The sequence below is a fragment of the Scardinius erythrophthalmus genome, assembly GCF_964197995.2.
Source record: "Scardinius erythrophthalmus genome assembly, chromosome: 7".
Taxonomy (NCBI): Eukaryota; Metazoa; Chordata; class Actinopteri; order Cypriniformes; family Leuciscidae; genus Scardinius; species Scardinius erythrophthalmus.
In genome coordinates this window covers 21,565,463-21,579,842 of record NC_138227.1, presented here as the reverse complement: position 1 = coordinate 21,579,842, position 14,380 = coordinate 21,565,463, and the positions used below count along the sequence as shown (strand labels likewise).

The 14,380-nt window shown below is 36.2% G+C and overlaps 2 protein-coding genes across 2 annotated transcripts; both read right to left on the bottom strand.

Annotated features, from left to right (window-relative positions):
• Positions 1 to 774: 774 nt before the first annotated feature.
• LOC308693539 (synaptosomal-associated protein 25) lies at positions 775 to 7,762 on the bottom strand. Its single transcript, XM_081370480.1, has 8 exons — positions 7,624 to 7,762; positions 5,774 to 5,948; positions 5,049 to 5,090; positions 4,349 to 4,397; positions 3,322 to 3,433; positions 2,746 to 2,883; positions 1,325 to 1,469; positions 775 to 1,237 (listed from the first exon to the last, which is right to left on the bottom strand). Exons 2-8 carry the CDS (start codon positions 5,825 to 5,827, stop codon positions 1,172 to 1,174), a joined length of 606 nt encoding a protein of 201 aa, XP_081226606.1. The 5' UTR covers positions 5,828 to 5,948; positions 7,624 to 7,762; the 3' UTR covers positions 775 to 1,171.
• capns1b (calpain, small subunit 1 b) lies at positions 7,123 to 12,568 on the bottom strand. The gene is made up of 11 exons (XM_081370479.1): positions 12,322 to 12,568; positions 11,878 to 11,931; positions 11,755 to 11,785; positions 11,490 to 11,582; positions 9,783 to 9,840; positions 9,632 to 9,696; positions 9,455 to 9,523; positions 9,004 to 9,082; positions 8,719 to 8,835; positions 8,558 to 8,616; positions 7,123 to 8,447 (listed from the first exon to the last, which is right to left on the bottom strand). Exons 2-11 carry the CDS (start codon positions 11,922 to 11,924, stop codon positions 8,421 to 8,423), a joined length of 645 nt encoding a protein of 214 aa, XP_081226605.1. The 5' UTR covers positions 11,925 to 11,931; positions 12,322 to 12,568; the 3' UTR covers positions 7,123 to 8,420.
• Between the last annotated feature and the right edge of the window lie 1,812 nt (positions 12,569 to 14,380).

The following is a 14,380-nucleotide window of genomic DNA, read 5'->3' as shown; positions in this document are numbered from 1 at the left end:
TCAAATATTTAAAGACATAGGTTTGACATAATTTAAAGGCATATAATTTGATAAATGCACATCATAAGGGGGCATTCTTCCTAGTAAGAAACACTGGAATAAATTTCGGCCTTAATACATCTGAAGAGATTAAATTAGAAACATTAAATTGTGTTGCATCTCTTTTGTCTTTCTTCTGTGGTCCTCAGGTCGTAATCAATGGACTCATTGAGTATCATATGCATATCTAAGCAGAAGTTTGGAAGGCAAGAAAATGAAATTCAGTTTTTGAGTGTTTGTTTAAAAAAATACCATTATTTGAACAGTTCACTGATGATGTGGCCATGCAATAACACGCCACCATCTTGAGGTTCTTTCTCAGACATGGGGACATGGGGAGTGGCATTGTAATTGCCTGCAGCAACCGGTAGGTGGGTGTAGTGAGAGTTCCTCAAATATGCCTGCATGAGGCTGGAAAAAAAGCTACGTTGAGATTTTTCTAACGGGATAGTTCGACCTAAAATGAAAATTTGTTTTCCGAACCAACATTACTTTCGTTCTTCCGTGGATCATAGAAGGAGATTAGTTAGGATAATGTTAGAGACTAAGTAACCAGTGTCATTGTATAAAAGGATAAAATCTCAGTGAATGGTGACTGAGGCTGCCAATCCCTATCACAGAAGAAAACAATCATGAAGGCTCTTAATCTAAGCAGTCTATTTGGGGAACCTAAGCAAGTGGCCCATATTTAGCCGAAACAATGTTTGTCAATCAGGAAAAGCACCCTTCAAATTTGGATTTATGGATTTATTTATTTTTAAAAAGTTGCTCAAAGTAAACAAAGACATAACATTTACCAATACAACTTTAAGACAGTCTGATGATTAGTGAGCAGTTATCACCGATGACAAGTGTTCTGGAGGCTTAAAAAACAAGTTAGCAGTCTAAAACATTTTATGTACAATGCATGTTTAAATCACAAGACTACAGTATATTAACATTCATTTCATTGATCTATAAAATAAAGCTATGTTGTTGGAACATAATAATATGAATAATTTACTGTCACATCAGTAGGCAGTCATCCAAGTTCCATAAATAGTCATTTAAAAGATGGATAGCCTGATCAGTTGTGTGCACATTTTCCTACAAAAGACTGTAAACATGTTTGACAAAGGAAAATCCCATGTTTTTATCTTGATATTAGCTTTGTGGCCCTCTGATTGGCCTCATTGATGCGGGATTCATTGACCATGGCCTGCAAAAAACAGAATCAAAGAACAAAGAATGGTTAATATAAATAGGTTGTATAACAGACGTCTCTGAACCCTTTCCAAACACTGACCTTGCTCTGTATGCGTTCAATCTGGACATTCTGAGTGTCGATTTCATTGCCCATGTCAAGTGCCATGTTTCTGAGGTTGCCAAGGATACTGCCGACCTGGGCCAAGTTTTCCTCCATTTCATCCTCCCTCACATCGTTTGTCACTCTGTCAAACAGATCGCACACAAATAGTCAAAGACATCTCACTGTTGATCACTATACTATCCCTCCGCTTGCGGCGACTGTTATGGCAGTCGGGCAAATCCGCAATATTTTTTTAATAATAGGCCTACTACTGTTGTTCTATCACTCACTGTAGTTTTAAGAGATTTTTAGACCTAAAATATGTGACTCATAAACACAGCACCTATTTTGCAATCTGTTTAAACGCTTTCTCAGATGCGAGCTCCAGCCATCAATGGCCGTTAAACGCTCATGTTCCCACAGATAACAGCTTTATCTCAGCCAGTCCTTCAGGAATTTGCCGCTGGCTCTTATGTAGATAGGTTAAACATAAGATGTAATTCATTTAGTCTAGAAGAACCACAATAAGCATCATGTTTACCAGAGGTGGACAGCAACAAAGTACATTTACTTTAGTACACTTTTTGAGTATCTGTACTTGAGTATTACTTTTTCTGGAAACTTTTTACTTTAACTTTACTACATTTGAAAGACAAATATCGTACTTTTTACTTTACTTTTGACTATTTCTGTCAAAGTCCTTGTAGTAGTAACGTCAGTCAGGGGATGATTTTGGTTGCAGGGGTTGCATTTTGGTTGGAAATGAAAGTCGGGTTGACGTGGGTCTCCATCAAGGCTGGCTAGCCTTTCCGGGAGGGGGCGTAGTGTCACAGTTACGTTCTGTTTGATTTTGTTTTCTGTCTTTGCCTTTTCTTGCCAGCCTGAGTTCGTTATTAGTTGCCATTGTAATAATCATGTGATTAGTCATTCTGTTCAGCTGGTCGTGTTTAATTACCATTGTTCGTCTCCTGTATTGAAGGGGCTGTTTACACGACACTGTTTTCAACTGAAAACGTAAAACTTTTAATGTGGTTTGGCCGTTCATTTACACGACAACAGTGTTTTCTTTCAGTTCTGTTCTGTTCAACGCAAACTTTTTTCAAAGTTTTTGAAAATGGTCTCCGTGTAAACAACAAAAACACGAATCTCTGAAGACGATGACGTCATGCACATGCGTATTACATGTTCAGTCTATAGTGTTTCATTGCCATTTAATGGCCTGGCAGCAGAGCAGAATACAGCTTTTTAGTTGTTTTGTGGATCCGTGTGAATGTGGATCGTTTTGAAAATGGTGTTGTCTATACGCGGAAAATTCAAAGGAAAGACTTCTCAGTTTTAAGTATATCTATCAATTATAAATATATCCACCAAACCGCTTATTTATATATTTGAGACAGAAATGGTTCTAATATATCCACCTTCTAATATATCCACCACTCATGGTCATCTTCTCTCTCTCATCCACAACTCGAGAGGAGGGCTGGCTAGACACCACCCCATCTTGATTATTACCCCACACCTTCTTATACGCCCCACTTGCTTCAAAGTCCTTTAATCTGAGAGAAACCATGAGAAAGACACAAAGTTACCTAAATTAGTCAAGAACCTATACCTTGAGCATAATAATTGCCTAAATTCTTTGAGTAGGATTCAAAGCTGACTCTGATGACACAGTTAGTGGGTGTTGCATCTGTTTTGAATGAACCACACAAAAATCACAGTACATATTATTTGGTTGGAGTTGGTCAGTATACTTCTGTAGTTTAAGTCATGAGTTCAATGGTAAAGACCAGTGAGGGTCAATTTTTTAATGGTATTATTCCTTTCACAATGTTATACACACACACACACACATACACAAAGGTGTATCCAACCAGTTTACTGTGATTTCTTGAGTTCACACAAGCAACCACTGGCACAAAATGGCACAAATGAGGTATGCAAAGTTTTCATGCAAGCATACTAGAAGCCGAGCCCCTCCAAACATCACATACTTATCACAGGCGCACAGACCGCAGCATTTGCCCAGATCTGTAAGGTTTTTCTCAGCTTCCCTCATGTCCTGGTTGATCTGGTCCAGCCCTTCCTCAATCCGTTCCAGTTGCTCTGGATGACGGAAGGTAGGATCACAGAGTATGGGAGTTTCAGTGGTTAAAGTATGGAGACAAGATAAAAAAACACAACAACAGATGTCTCAGCAAGACACGCCACACACCCACAAACAACTAAACAACTATGGCAGCTCTAGCTCAAAACGACAAGCAAAACAGACATGAGCTTAAACATGACTGAAAGACATAAGGATTGTGACAAAAAAAAAAAACACTGTGTTTGTTGTGTGAACACGGCTGGCACACGTTTTAGGTTCATTTTGAATGTTTGCATGGGGAATTGCATTCACATCTGCTCACAAAACAGCCAAAAAAAGACAAATATGAAGCAACGTCAAAGCAGGACAGGTTAACCAATGGGACAGAGGCATGGGCAGAGAGGTGACATCATTGACTGCCAAAGTCCAGCCATGGCTCAGGTGTCTGGGAGGAGACATGGCCAGATGCACAGACCACAACACCTGGCCATGTCAGTGAGATTTTTCTCAGCCTCCTTCATGTCCTTGTTGATCTGATCCAAGCCCTCTTCTATGTGGTCCAGTTGTTCTGCCCATGCGGGGGAGATAGGGGAGGGCATGGGTGGCAGCAGGAAGGGCAATTGAAAGGGGTAGAAATATGCGAGCATGCACACACAAACACATACAGGGTACGTATTTCTATATGCACATATGACTGTATATATATATATATATGTTGCAAAGGACGAGTAAATAACAAAAGATGAAGAACACATTGTCCCCACATCTTGCACATGTTATCATTAGCATACATATAATAGCTACCTGTCATAGAGATGCAACAGGATTAATGAACAACTAATTATGCATTTGCAAGTAATTAGTTCATTGTTTAGCTGATGTACATTTGATCTCTATTTAATTACGGCGTGTATGAAGATAACTCATTATACCTCCCTGCTCGTCCAGCATTACAAGCGTCCTGATCCCTGCATCTTTACTCTGTTGAAGAATTACACAAATAATTCAGTACGAGTGCACAATGACATAGATAATTCATCAATATTCTTTCAAACTAAATCAGCTTTATATACACTTTTGATTTTTTTCTCTATATATACTGTACACACACACACACACACACACACACACATATATATATACATACATATATATATATATATATATATATATATATATATATATATATATATACATACATATATATATATATATATATATATGTTGTTGAATGATTTACAAACTGAAAATCATTTAACAAAGGCACCATGTATCACATGACTTCTTAAAGCTATATTTTACATTAGTGTTTTATGAAAGAATGACAGATTTTAAGATGGGGTCCTAAACTTTGAGAACATGAATTCCATAGATTTCCAAATATTTCTTATTTATTACACATAAAAATTTCTTGGTTTTAAAACAGTTTTGTTGTAGTTAATATAGTATAGTAGTATAATAATTTCTGTTTTTATCTTAGTAGGCTACAAGTTAAATAAAAAATAAGAAAAATAAGAAATGTTCTCTATGACCATGACATCATCATTACCAACAACTGTTGCTGATCACAGGATGAGGTCATTACAATTATGAGACATATTATGAATGCTGTTGTTAATAATGATCACTCACCCCCTCCAACAGAAGCTTCAGGTTTCTGGTGATCTCAAGGGACTGTCGGAGGTAAAGATTCAAAATACAATGTTGACTAAAAAGAACATATTGAAAACTCAGTTCAGCCAGTTTATTAAGTGTGATTCCATGGAGTATCAGTTCTGATTAGACTGAATAGTCAGTCAGATTGCAGCGAAAATGACTTCAGGGACTTTTATAGTATTTTAATATCACTGTAATATTGTTGCAGTGTTCGACTTGTTGCTAGGCCAATTGTTTTTTATATTGTATTAGACTTTTTTTATTAGTGGCAAGACAATAATATATGCATGTAATAAGCACTCTGAATCTGGGTCAGAACCCTGTTGGGTTAATTTTGCCATAAAGACCGGCGAACTGTACATTATCCATTATATAACACCCAGTGGAAAATCTGGTGATGAATAATGGCTTCATTTATGTTTTCCTCGCTACGTCACAATGGGAATTATAATCAATCTGCAGGTGCATATAAAATATGTTTAGCATCATCATCCTGGTTGCTATGCACCATGGGAATAACTGAGACCTGTAGTAACCCTAACAAGGAAACACGGAAAATGTTTGATGTCATCACTGTTGGCCTGTTGATAAGAAGTTGTGCAGCCTCGCCAAAACACGACAGCAAAACACACACCATCAGCTGAAGATCCACACAAATCAATGTAGAAGTTTGCTACTTTAATCATTGTTGTTGGAATTACCTCATCTGTCACCTGATTGGCCCTCCTCTGCAGCTCCTCCACTTCAGATGTCATGGTGGAGTCGGCAGCCAGCTGAGTAATGCAGCAGGGGGGAGGACAGGTCGAGGGATGCGGTTATTCTTAGAGCAAAGGCTTTATAAACTCAGCATGCCTCAGATTGACAGCAATAATTGGTCTGGTACAACGGAGAAGAAACAGCACAGCATAAAATCAGACCCCCTCGTGCAACACCAAAACCATCATTTATTAATTGCTAGGTGCATCTCAGAATGAGCACGCATCCCGAGCATTAGGGTGGGAAATTATATATCTCGACCAACCTAAACATCTCGATCTTACACTGTTTAGAGGGTGTGTTTAAATTGTCACCAAGTCTTTCACACCTTTATTTTGTGACTAAAGAAAATCAGCGGTATAGGCATTTGAAACAATGCAACGAGGCTTATTTGCATGCAGCATATGAGACATCTTCAGTGTCTCTATATATACGTGCAATAATTTGACATATGAACATGAACCAAAGATGGAAATATATGAAGAAAAGGTCAAGATGTTCCACATAAAAAAACAAACACTTTCCATTTAATCCCGTGACACAGATCTTGAAATGTTTAATGAAAACCCATCACAAATGTTTCCATTTGCTTCTTTCATACACAGCATATCACACATTTCCTCAGAGGAAACTGATATTACCTCTGTGGGTAGTTTTAATTAGTACATCATAAGCTTAATTATAGACTTATGATATTAATTGGGGAAAATCATTTATAAAATCGCCCTGTACATCAATAAACACAAAAAATTCTGAATTATACAATATGAACATGCAGATGTGTGGCTTGTAAGAAACCTTTGATCATATGTGGACTAATAGATCATAGCATCTGCATCTATGAAATAGGAAAAGAAGCCTGGTAATAATAGCAAGAAACTGATTTTATAGTATCATAAAACCACTGAATGGGTTAATGCACACAAACTGTAAATGAAGATTGTTAGATTAGATTCATTAGCCTAAACTGAGTGGAATTTATAGCAACTTTAATTTTTTAAATTTATTGACTTTTTTAATTATGTTTTTCATTATTATTAATCATAATTTATCTACAAACAATTTACTGTTATTTGATCCGATTTGCATTATACCAAGGCGGCAGAACAAACTAATATTGATTTATCAATAAACAGACCTAAATATTATCAAATATAATTTACAGGACTGGTTTGGCCATGGGCTGCATGTGGGCATGGATTTAATGAGGGGATTTCATCTGTTCATTAGCAAAAGACCTCAGTCCAAATGCAAAGGACACTAAATCAAAGCAGGGTTTTTTTCCCCAAAAAATATTTGCTTGTTATAAACTCCAGCAAGAAGAGCAAAATAGTAAAAGCATATTTTGGCCGAATGAGCAGTAATAACATTGAATAATAATATTGAGCTTATATGTTTTTTTTTTTTTATCAATTTGCTTCCATGCAGTACACATGAGACAATAATACACAAATGATATATTTCTATATACTGGATATTTCTATACTAGAAGCAAATTTCTATAATATATATAGGGAATGTCTAGGGATTAATCTTGAACCAAAACAAATCTGTGATGATTATGTAATTGTTTGCCTTCACGTATATTACATGGGGAAATTAAATAAAAAAAAAAAACATTTATATCAGAATTAACTATAGGAGTGATTAAAAAAAAAACTCAAAACAAATAGCATCCCAATGCAACAATAAAGCCTAACATTAAGAGATGCCATTTATTATGATAAATTAGATTACCAAAATGATCTAAAAGTTTATTTTTCAACTACATGTTTAAAAAAATAATGAAACTCACCGTATGACAGCAGATACACGCTTAATTTTTATTTCCCCTGAGGATGACGCAAAGATAAAGCCTGTTTTGTTCACCTATACTCGCGCTCAACACCTGTTTGCTCATTGATCTGATTCAGCATCATCTGCTCACTCAGCGCGAGCAGCAGTTGTCTTCATCCCAGGTAACTCTGAGGCCACGCCCCCATTATGAAGACGATTGGCTGTTGTTCTATTTCTAGCTGGTGTTGGGCTGTTTAATTGGCTATTGTAACTGTCAGTCATTTTCTATTTCAACCCACTGATGCGGTTAGATGGCGTTGCTCAGAGCAACCGGTGTTTGCACACTAATGAGTGGAGATCTGCTTTGCTTTTGTGTTTTCAGAACAAATAACGTTTATTTGTACATCAGCTTAATAACTATGCAAAAAAGACAGCTGATTCACATCTTCAGTGATTAAATAATATGGCTCTGAAATGTCGTTAAAAGCTATTATCTAAAACATATGAACATGGTTTTTAATCTTTGGTTGAATGCACTTTATAAAACTATAGAGCCAGTCATGGAATTAATATAAAGGACACAATTGGCATGGAATAAACTATGGAAATGTGGCATAAACTTGACCTTTAGAGACCACAATGCAAACACTATCTAGCGTCGCAACAAAGCTGCCATCTAGTGTAGAGGCACAGTATGATCATGCTGTCATGCTAACAATTAAACTAATAATTATGTCAGTTAATAAAACACAAAGACAGGCCACAAAGAAGAACTGACAACTTAATATAACCATTGTGCAGTATATTCGTCTTCATTCAGGAGTACATAGTCAGCTGCAACCACTGTGAACAAGAAACAAAAGAGTTATATAGAAGCTAATTTGGCAGACTCATGGTACAAGTCATAAAATGTTGGTTTCTTGTGGTCTTCAATTATAGTTCATGTACAGTACCTCTTGAATGTCGACTTTAATGGTGCCATTGTTGTCTTTATCAAGAGTCTTGAAGGCACCTGAAAATGAGAAAATATTAGCAAGGCAAGTCATGCTGAATCTAAAAATATACTGAGCCTGTGATGGAAGAATAAAGACTGCAAAATATTCTGACAACGTACGACACATGGCATCCAGGCGCACAAGACACCCAATGAAATTGTCAAAATCCATGTTGCCCTGTTCATCACTGTATCGCCGAACGATCAATTGGAAAAGCTGGTCATTGAGCGGGAACCCTAAAGGATGAAACGAATTACAAATTAAACCCAACAAAACATATTCTATTCCACTCTGACTTCTTTGTTGTGAATTAGGACTCGTAGATATACTAGTATTTTTCCACAATATAAAAAAAGCACATAGAGGACTTCAGCATGCCTTTCAAACCTGACAACACTGCTCACCTGCAGCATTGAAAGCTCCAGGTAGCTCACCGGACCCAATCATACCAGACTGATCGGCATCGAAAGTCCTGTAAGTGCCCTGGATTTAACAAAAAAATAGTTTGCTTTGAAACATTTATGACTGGAAAGGGAAATCTGTTGGATGTACAAGAAAGCTAATAAAAATCCTAAGTGGCAAACTTAGTACTGAGTAATATTAAGCAACTACATGTATTTACTATAGGGTAATGGTTGGATTAGGATTTGGTTGCATGTGATTATGCATAATCTACTGTTATCACTATGGTAAGTACATGTAACAAGGACACTGTAAAATACAGTAATGTGTACATTAACACAATAGGTACATTGTACCTATCAATCTATGCAACTATATAGTAAGACACCTAATATGTAGTGTGTGACCCTATAAGGTCAAGAACTAAAGGTGTAAAATGAACAGTTATTGTACCTGCCACCTCTTGATATTATTCCAAAGATACTTGAATTCCTCAAATCCCAGTTTTCCAGTACTGTCACTCTGAGAGCAGATAGTTAAGGCAAAATTGATGTACCATTTCAACACTTATTCACAAAATGTAATACTTCTGTTAACATTCTGTTAATGATTAATTGTATTGAAGGATACATCCATTACTGCAACCATGCTTCTGCAGGACTCAATAGAGAAACCATCCGTCTTCAGATTCCCATCTAGAATTGAAAATAAGGGATCGTCTTATTAGCATCTTTTACGTAATGCCTCTTTTGTGTCATATGTATATGTTAAAGAAACTTACGTTTGGAAATAATCTTGTTAAGGATGTTCATCAGTTCATTAGGGCTCACCTCCATGTCCTATGATGAGAGGAAATGAATGAAACATGTCAGAACAGCCGCAATCTTCTTTCAATACAAGCTTAAAACAATCTCACTTTTTTAGAGACTAGTAATATCCTAAACAAAGAACTTGTATATAAAATATATTTAAATCAGCTGTTCTCAACCAGGGGGCCACAGTAAACTGAATGACTTTAATTAATTGTATTAATTATTTAAAAATTATTGAATTATTTTAACTGTAATAAAAAGTGTAAAAAGTTGTAACCTAAAAACTTATTTTTCCCCATTTCAGTAATTGTTGTTTTTACAGAATCAAATCTAAAATATTACAAAGTCACAAAATGATTCATGAAATGTATTTAATATATAAATATATATATATATATATACACACTCCCAGTTTCTGGCTGTCTTGTCATAGTTAATTTGATTATGCTGTTTGCAATGCTTCATGGGAGTGTATTAATAAAGCCAGTGAGTACACAGTCTTGTACCTTTGTCTTTCTGTCTGACTTTCAAAAACTATTTTGCTTCAAATCAAAGTTTGTAATGTTGTGATTCACCTTGTAGCTGATTGGCTTGGTTCAAGGCTTATTAGTCTTTAACAAATACTTTTTTCTTTTTAAAAATCCCTATGGGAAAAATGAATGGAAAAAATACTTCCGGAACCAGTGCTACTGAATAAGGGGGAAGCCACTGTTGCACTCTATTGTTATAGGAAAAAGTAACTTCAGTGATTTTCTCTAATATTCCCCCAGTTTCACAGACAAGGTTAAGCTAGTCCCAGACTAAAATGCATGTTTGAGCTGTTTTAACTAAAAACAACTTGAACTTAAACATCCTAAAACATGTCAGTGCCATAGTTTTGTCTCTAGACGCACACCAGTAACGTTTTCTCTAAGGCAGTGCACATTTATAAAAGCTACTTAAATGCCCTAATTGAACGAAGGCCTAATCCTGGTTTTATCTAAGCACTGTCTGTGAAACCGGGCCATTATGTTTTGATAGTAATTTTCCACTAGCGTAAAAAGAAAGTATCCCTTTAACTTTAAAGAGAGCTCCTGGATCTAATGAATTCAGTACTCCAGTAAGGCAGGCTTCCACGCCCCTCTATGATTCAACACAAACCAAACCAATTGGGTCACAAAGGCAGGAATGTGAAAAAGTGGAACAGCCAGCCACACTTCTCGCCCCTGGACTAGTTAAGCACGGTATAACCACACCCATGTTGTCATTTTGAAGTTAAGTAACTCTGAATGAGATTTACAAGCCTATACGGAAACAAACCCAACTGAAAAACAGAGGGAAAGTCATGCTGGGTGGAGCAAAGTAAAGGAATGTGGACAATGCATTGATGTGGAATTTTCTGGGTTGAAACGGAACGTCTGATGAATGTGTTCTAATGTGTCTGATTTGTAAAACTGTAGTCATACTTTTATGGATCTTTATATGCAGGTATAGGGATCATTTGAGAAGCATATTAGGATGCAGGTCATAGGTGATGATACAGTTTCCACTAAGTGAATGCAGCTGACTGTGCTGCTGATCTTATTAGAAACTACTGCACCACAGAATAAACATTCCAACACTCCAATAAAATGGAAATTAAAAACAACATTGGAAAGAACAGATAAAAAGTGTGAGGTCAGGACAGGTCTACTCACATCCCCTGCAAGTTGTTGAAATACTTTGCGAAACTGCCTCTCCTCATCAGTTTCATTCTGGTTTGCATATGCAAGCGGTCTTCTGGGAGGAGGCTGGAAGAGCAGACAAGTTAAGTACTGTGAGAAGTGCATTCAACTTTTTCATGCGCCAAGATAAGAAATTAATGGACCACTATATTTGACTTCCAGGATTCGCCAGAGTGCATAATGACATGGCACAACCTCAACCATAAAAAATTATAAATAAATAAATATGCAAACTTACAGGGTCAGAAGGAACAAACTGGTCGACGTTGCTGTGATGCATGGAAAAAGCAAAACGATACCATGAATTTGTTGAAAATGTATTATTTGAACAAGCAGTAAAGTAGTAAGAGTACAGGCTTACCTGACAGCATCTACGAGCCCTTTAAGTAATCTTTGGGCCAAAAACATCTTGAGACTGAACAAGACATTAAAAGAAAATATAAAAATGTGATCAGACAAATATAAATATACTAAATATACTACAATAGATAGACACAGACCAATATCCATGACAGTCAGCTGACTACTCTTTTAGATAAGATTTAGATGAACTCATTTATCGTTATCTAGCAGTAAAAAAGGTAAATCACTGAATAAACAAACCATGTCAGTACTCTACTCTACAGGCCTAAGGGAATTTATATGAACACATGAATTGGTAACGCGTTAGAATATGCTGCTGTCGTCTTGGTTAATCTACTGTAGAAATCAACTTTAAAGTTACAGTTTAGCAGGCCGCAGTGCTTTAATGCTGACGCACATCCGAAATTATTACCATTTTAACTACTATTAAATAAGAACTTACCAGAACAATGACGCTGAATGGGTGCAGCGAAAAGGTACAGAGAGGAAGAAAGACGCGCGGCTCAGGTAAACAGGTAAAATCAGCTGTTTGCAAAAGGCGATCAGTCAGTTCTTGATGAATAGAGCAGTTCTCCACACCCAGTCCACTGAGTTGTCAAACTCAAGGTCCTAAAACCAGCCTGGTTTCAGAACAACTGCAGAGAGGATGAGTCATGACGTCAAATTGTAGGCCAGAAGTCTGTCTTCTCAAATAGATATTAAACGCTCCCCAGTGTACAAATCCTGTACTACAGACTTGATGTTTGTGACTTTTGTTCAAAGTATTTCAATGAAAGAAAACATTTCTAACAATATTCTGCTATTACTGTCTTTATTTTTTACAAATGTTACCAACTAGCCAATGACTCTAATTGTTTATTAGCACTAAAACATTTTTTGAAATGACTCGCAGTTCGAAATGACAACAAAAATCAAGCAATACAAAAACCAAAAAGATATTTATTATAAATTAATGAATTAACCAGAAATCAAGTGTCTTCAAGTTTCTTCTTTTTTTTTTTTTACTCAGAGAGCATTTTCAGGTACTGTTTAATTTAGTTAAATGTGGTTTGTAATTAGAGAACTTACTTTTAAACTGACTGTAATCATCAAACATTCCCGTTTACAATGACCTGGCCAAATATGTGCAGAGAATTTATGAAGCAAATAATTAGAAAAGAAGAAAAAAAAGGTAGCCTATAAATAAATACAAACTGTACTTTCTGTAATAACTACCATAAAATCAATTATTTGGGCAATGTACTTATTAAGTTATATTGTAGCATGAAAAATGTTCAATGAATATTCAGATTACCTCTCTCACTTTTATGGGAAATGTACTTTTTGGATTTAGTGAATATTCTAAAAATGTTGAAAGCACTTTTATTTAATTTATTTAGTTATATTTTGACCAAATTCCAAATTCATAATTGTAAGTTAAAAAGCCAACTACATTACAACTTGTCTCACAGTAAGGCTGTCTATACATGGGTTTCTCGGCGACGTCATCACTGCTTGCGCACGCAACCAGGAGGCAATAGACCCGCGGTCTTCGTATCGGAGTAAAGGGTTTAGGCTAGTAGCATAGTGGTGGTGTTGTCTCTAAGTCAAAATGCAAAGAAGTTGTTGCGTAATTTATTTATATGCAGGCCTATCTGTTGTGTTTTATCTGCTCATTTAAATTATACATGTTGCAAGTAATTCCAAATTTAGGCAAATGGAAGAGTGGGACAGAAGAAGGAAGTATGTTATAGGCTATTCTTTCTATTCATAATTTGACGAGCTGCACATGACCACATAGCACGTAGTTGTATGCATCAATGGATTTGTACGCTCTAATCATTTATTTTGTATACACACTTGGTGTCTGAATAAGATAATTATATAGCCTATATCAGGCCATACAATTGCTGGCCACTATTTGTCATCCGCAATCCAAAGATCGTCATGTATTGCGTAGGGATCCGGCAAGATCTCACCATTGCTGAGAGTAAGTTTTTTAATATAATCGCCACGGTCGGAGGTACTAAGGCTACATAATCCATCGTCAAATCTTTGATTTACACTAATGTAACGTTATATGTGCAGTCATGAAATGCTGCAGGTCGTAAAGTAACGTAACGTAAACAAGGTTAACTTATATAAAAGCAAATGCTGCACTGCTAACATTACATTACTAACTTAGTCTAACATGATAATTCATACATGCATCACAGTATGTCCGGATTCGTAAACAGTTGGACGTTTTACATATGTTATAATAATATGAAACACAAACAAACAGATCCAACTCTGAAATTGCAGTTTATTATTAAGTCAACAAGAAATTACAAACAATGGGAAATCTACGTTAATTACAATATCTTTACAGAATTCGGCATAACAGATAGCGGGTTTTTTGCCTCCTGGATGCGCGCGCATCCGGTATTGTTTGTATACAAGAAACCCGTGTATAGACAACAGTAGAGACTCGTTGAATAAGAAAGCTATATCTTTAAAATAGTGCTGTCAAATCGATTAAT